The sequence below is a fragment of the Amphimedon queenslandica genome, unplaced genomic scaffold, assembly GCF_000090795.2.
Source record: "Amphimedon queenslandica unplaced genomic scaffold, v1.1 AMPQUscaffold_12307, whole genome shotgun sequence".
NCBI lineage: Eukaryota > Metazoa > Porifera > Demospongiae > Haplosclerida > Niphatidae > Amphimedon > Amphimedon queenslandica.
In genome coordinates, this window is record NW_003547455.1 from 1 (window position 1) to 5,898 (window position 5,898).

Here is a 5,898-nt window from a genome sequence, read left to right on the forward strand (position 1 = left end):
AACCATGTATATAGCAAGGCTGCAATAGTTGTGGCAGCCATTTTGTTTGAGGATGAATCCTAGTTAGTAACGCTACCACGTTACTAACTAGCTACAGGGATTAACTTACCTTGTGATGGTACAAGATAGTTAAACTGAATTTCTTTGTCAAGAGCTAAAAAGAATAAAAGTGATAATAAATAAATAATTAAATACTTGTTTGGGTTGTTTTTATTTCTTTGTTTTCAGCTTCAATATGATTCTCAAATTCTTTTGAATCTTTTACTAAAAATAATGATGATTAATATGCATGTCAACATCAACAACATACCATTAATATCATATTCTTCATCATTATTCATTGTATATTGTCCAGTAGGTAATTCATGTAAACCTACAGTGAATGACAATGTACAGTACATGAATATTATTAATATATACCAATCTCTAATCCTTACCTTCGAGTATATCATCTCTGTCAATTCTTTTCAATGATTCCTTCAGTTCAGTCATTGTTCTATCCTTCTCATGACACCAGGTCTCAAGTACATGAGTTAATCTTGAATCAACTGGTGTCATCTCTTTGATTTCAGTTAACACTGATTCCTTCACTTCAAGACACTGTCCAATATGATACGAGTCATCTTCAACTGGTTCCAGTATCACTGATAATTGTATATGTCATTTATACCAATAATAATAGTAATGTTAATTGAAAATTAAGAAAAGCAGATAAATTTAGAGAAAAATTTTGTTCAATTTGATAGCAAACAAAATCTTATCTTGAACCATAATGCAATAAACATGTACATGAGTATAATTATGACATCCAATTACATGTATAGCCACAATTTCCACCCACCAATCACTAAAAATTCCTATACTCCAAATATGGTAACTACTAATATCAACTAGTGTACTCCTCCACATGTAATCATTCATGTGGTCTATCAGTAGAAACAGTTTATATTAGAGTATTGGACTAACCTTTACTGATATAAGTACATGTATGTACAGTCTCAGTCTCTTGTAATATCTCAGTCTCTTCTTTCTGTTGTACTGGTACTATCAGATGAAATTTATTGATAATTATTAATAATAAGTATACCATTATGATCTTTAAGTAATGACCTTAATCTTTCATTCTCCAGTATCAATGCTTTCCTTTGTTCTAATTATAAGAAGAGGTCATTAACTAGTAATTAATGGTGTGTGTACATACTTTGAAATGTTTTGCTTTCATTTTTAAACTTTTGTATTTCACTCTGTAATTCTATAATAAGTATATAAATGTAAGATAAATTCAAACATGACAAAATAACATGCACATGGTACAAAAAGTCCATTATACATGTAGATTTTCCATCAGAAGGTGTGAGTCTACATACTTTGAAATATTCCCCTTTTATTTTTAATCTTTTGAATTTCATTCTGTAATTCTATAAATAGAAAAATAATGTGTATACGAGATGAATTTAAACAAGACAAAATACAACATGTACATACATATCACGCACAAAAAGTATATGGACAGTATCAATCAATAATATAATTACATGATAATAATGTATAACCTGATCTTGATTCTTCATATTCTTCTGCTTTGATCTGAGTCTGTTTCAAGCCTCCAGTAACTTTCTCCTGTAGTTCAATAAGTGTTGCTATTTTCTCTTCAGATTCCTTTATAACTTGTTCATAAATTAGTTTCTCTTCTTCATGAAGTTCCTTTTCTTCCTCCAGTTGCTTTTCCTCATCTTTTTCGTCTTCCTCCTCCTCCTGGTAAGAATGGCTCACTGACTCTGTTGTTCCTATACTCAATAGTTACATTATGTATCATATTAATAATATTGATGTACCTGCTCGTACTTCAGTTGTTAGTGTGGTATCTTTACTTTGAAGACTAAAGCCTATACAGAAGTATCGGTCAATAAATTCTTCTTTCCACAAACTACCAACACCCTCACCTCTAATGACATTTATTCTGATATGTTGTGGTGCCTTTTCAAATATAGCTGATGACAGTCTCTTGACATCGTTAAGCATTGACTTGTCAGCGTCTTCATCAACAATAATGGTAAACTCAAATGGCACGGCAATTGGAAACTTTTCTCTCAAAAATGGAATAAATTTTATTTCCTTAAACTCCTCAATAGCTTCTTTATATTTCTTAATAACTACCTGAGCCTCCTCTAAATTAGACTCATCAACAAGATACTCCAGCATACTAATATCATCCAGTGAACTGTTATCACTAACTAATTGTAGAACGTCACGTATATCTTTAAAATGAACTAGCTGAGGCCTCAATGCACTATTGTATATACCCAAAACATATTTGATATTATCAAGCGTTGGAGACTGAGGGCTGTTCATCATGATTGATCCAACTTTAAAGAATGTTTGCCCAAACTTTAATCTCATCAACTTGAACTCTGAAGTGATACTCACAGAAAAATAAATTACATGCATCAGCATTTCAACTAAATTAATAAATATAATAATATAATTAGCTACATTTCTTACCATTTTTATTATCTACACATTCTTCAATTGAATCATCACTTCCATCAAGCTCTCCTATACAACAATCATTAGTATATGTTATTAAATATGTACTTACTGTAGTCTCTCATAATAGCATTTCCTATCTCAGCAGTGACAGGGTCTTGACATAAAATATCAGCAAATGCCTCAAGTTTTCTATAATCAACACAGATAGCTTCCTTTATTCGACCCAGTAGTGCTTCTCCTTGTCTATTACGTGGGATGATTGCCCCTTTTATTAGCTTTGCTTCATACAAATATATATCCAACTGAGGTAATACAGACAGTAGAGATTGGTTTGAGGTATATCGAGCAACTATTTTACAAGCAGGATGCACTAAAATAAATAAATAAATAAATGAGGTACTCATTTTTATTAAACTTACTCGCCATATCTATTCCATCAGCTACTCCATTCTCTCCTAATTCCCTCAATGCTGATACCAATGAATAGATCGTAGGATTACCTTTAGTCCACTCTAGATTATCAGCTTTCAGTAACCATGCCTTGAGACACTCACGTAGGCAACTCTCAGTATCATCACTATTGTTATTTCTAATAACATCTAGTGTAGTAGAGGAGAGTCCAAGACAAAAACCAAGAATATCATAGCTGGTTCCTAAATAACCATGGTTTCTGAGTAAATCAAGTACCTCAGGAAGATCAGTAACTAATGAATAATTCCATTTAATAAAAAAATAAAGAAATAGAACTTTACTTTTCAGTTGATTTGGAGGGTCATATGGTACAACAGAAGAGAGAGAACGACAAGAAGAAAACATAGAAGCCATTAACAAGGGGGTGACACTTGCATATAACCTGTAGTTACACTTGCGACAGCGATCAAGTAAAAATCAATACATTAAAGAAGCAGCACTGAAACCAGTTGAGATTAAGGGATCGTACATCAAGACATGTACATTTTCCGTATATCTTTGATTATGCAGATCTCTGAATTTTTAATTAGCTGTGCACGCACGTGAGGGGATCAAAATCAAGCATCAAGTTTGTAGATCAAGGTGTCAAAGGTGTTTTTATCTTGATCAAAGTACGGACTATATGCAAGTGACACCCCCTTGATTAAGAAGCTGAAGGGGCATACACGTGATTTAAATCTAATTAAATATTCACGAAGTCATAACTCACTCTTTTTTGCTTTATTTCATTTATTTTATTTATCACTGAGTTCTACTTTGTCTTTTCTATTTGTACTTTTTTGAAATCAGCAAAATTCAGCTTCAACTTTGGATGAAAACAGTACTTTCACTGACCTAGTTGTTGGGGCTATTCCGACCCTACCGGGGCTATTCCGACCCTCCGGATACTAACTAGTATACGGGAAAATTATGCAGTGACCGGAGATATACAAGCACTATCACTAGGTGATAATTCGTGAAAAAGCTAATGAACACAAAATTTTAGCCAGAGTTGCTTAGCTGCACTTTATAAAGACCAAGCTGTTCTTTGGTGTTGGTAGTTAGAAAATTCTATGCTGAATAGATACATCCTTGTTTCAGTCCTGTATCTGCTATAGTTAAGAAGTTACAACTGGAGAAAGAGGACCCTCTAACTGGGGCTATTCCGACCGCTGCACACGGATTTCCCATTGGTTTATACAGGGGACGGAATAGCCCCGACTTACTCTAAATTAATTTCTATTTCTGACAAAAATCAAATTAATGCCACACCTTGATTATCTGACGTCATAGAAGGGCGTTACCTCCAAACAAAATGGCAGCAAAAGCACCAGGTCAGAATTTTGTTTATACTTGATTATGACTCGTGTGTTGTTACTATTAGTGTATCATTCAGTTACTGTTACCTCTTGTTATCTATAGACTATCAACCACTGGACAGGGAGGGACACTCCACTGTACGGGTAGGAGACTACCTGTACATGTGGGGTGGGGGCCAGCCTGGTCTCCTTGGATTACTTAATAATGAAAAGAAGAAATCAATGTGTTCTGTGATGGAGGTGTATCACTTAAGGACTGGTAGGTGGGAGCAGAAACCCACCACTGGTAACCCTCCACTGGGTAACCCTCCACTGGATGTTAAGAGCTATGCAGCTGCTGCCATTGGAAGGGAAATATTTTATTTTGGAGGCTATTGTAATCATGATAATTGTTGTCATAATAGTTTATACAGGTAAAAATGATATTTACTGATAAATATTATATAATATTTTATACAGTTTTAATGTTGATACCTTCAATTGGAAGGAACTCTCTCCTACTACATCTCATCATGGTCCTATGATGAAGGCCTACTGTGGCATGATAGCAATAAAAGTGAACGGTAAGGACTATCTTGTAGTAATTGGAGGATCTGGACCATCTTCTAATAATACACCCAAACAACCTGGTGCCCAGTACAGTGAGGCTAAAGGAATAGCTTCTAGTCGGCAACGATGCAATGAGATCCATTTCTATAAACTCTCAACAGGTCAGAGCACATACAGTTTATATTAATATAATGAAGTATTGTTATTTGGTGGTTCTCCACTCAGACTGGTTGCATTGAGAATTGCTTGCTTGTTTGTTCATGGTTGTCACTACTAATTATTTGATAATATGATCAAAGAAATATCAACTAGTTTGCTCCACCCAATGCATTCCATTCACACTAATTATTATTATTGATATTTTTAGGACAATGGATATCACCGACTGTCACTGGAGACAGACCACTTCCTATTGATGAATTCACTTTAACATCAATTAATAATTCCAGTGCTATATTATTTGGAGGTGACACTGATAGTGGAGAGAGTAACAATGTATATATTCTTAATTTTACTGATACATCAGTGGTGAGTGTATTATTAGTATAATTACATTAATTATTAATTAATAATGTATTGTATGTGTGTATTATTATTCATAACACTGAGTGTGTGGGTGTGGTTTATGATAATTAAATTTAATTTTATTATTTTAGAATTGTTCAAAGTTATCTAATCCTGGAGGATTAGTACAATGGCCTGAGGAAAGACATTCTCATTCCAGTGTATTGATTAACACTAGCTCAGGACCACACCTACTAGTGGTGGGTGGAGGTGATACTTCTGATATTTGGATATTTGATATTAACAATAAATCATGGAAGGAACTGGTAAGTATATTATAATATAATAACAATACATCATAACTGGTTACCGTATAGCGGGTTTCTTTCGTTCAGCCAAACTTTCGTTTCTTCTAGGGGGAAATCCAACTTTGTGGGTTTTATTTTCGTCCTTCTGATCTGCAAGAGTTAAGCCACACCCAACAACCCCACCCATAACACCCACGTGTGCATGTGTTAGTGCTAATGAACTCCGGATCGAGCTCTCCCACAGCAAATTTCGTGGGTTTAATTTTCATTTTTGGAGC

General features: G+C 34.2%; 3 protein-coding genes across 3 annotated transcripts; 1 reads left to right on the top strand and 2 right to left on the bottom strand.

The window, feature by feature from the left end:
• Positions 1 to 88: 88 nt before the first annotated feature.
• On the bottom strand, positions 89 to 663 carry LOC109588065 (uncharacterized; the record flags this gene model as incomplete). Its single annotated transcript, XM_020004255.1, has 4 exons — positions 438 to 663; positions 311 to 373; positions 196 to 264; positions 89 to 154 (listed from the first exon to the last, which is right to left on the bottom strand). Coding segments are annotated over exons 1-4 (319 nt in total), but the record flags the coding sequence as incomplete, so codon positions are not given.
• Positions 664 to 961: 298 nt separating this feature from the next.
• Positions 962 to 3,634, bottom strand: LOC109588066 (uncharacterized). The gene is made up of 11 exons (XM_020004256.1): positions 3,243 to 3,634; positions 2,910 to 3,194; positions 2,600 to 2,860; positions 2,503 to 2,556; positions 1,944 to 2,459; positions 1,836 to 1,886; positions 1,554 to 1,787; positions 1,368 to 1,418; positions 1,202 to 1,252; positions 1,088 to 1,150; positions 962 to 1,044 (listed from the first exon to the last, which is right to left on the bottom strand). The coding sequence occupies exons 1-11, from the start codon at positions 3,313 to 3,315 to the stop codon at positions 962 to 964; spliced, it is 1,722 nt and encodes a 573-aa protein (XP_019859815.1). The 5' UTR covers positions 3,316 to 3,634.
• A 621-nt stretch (positions 3,635 to 4,255) lies between these two features.
• Positions 4,256 to 5,299, top strand: LOC109588067 (kelch domain-containing protein 3-like). Its single transcript, XM_020004257.1, has 5 exons — positions 4,256 to 4,274; positions 4,363 to 4,672; positions 4,719 to 4,969; positions 5,176 to 5,256; positions 5,295 to 5,299. Exons 1-5 carry the CDS (start codon positions 4,256 to 4,258, stop codon positions 5,297 to 5,299), a joined length of 666 nt encoding a protein of 221 aa, XP_019859816.1.
• The last annotated feature ends 599 nt before the right edge of the window (positions 5,300 to 5,898 follow it).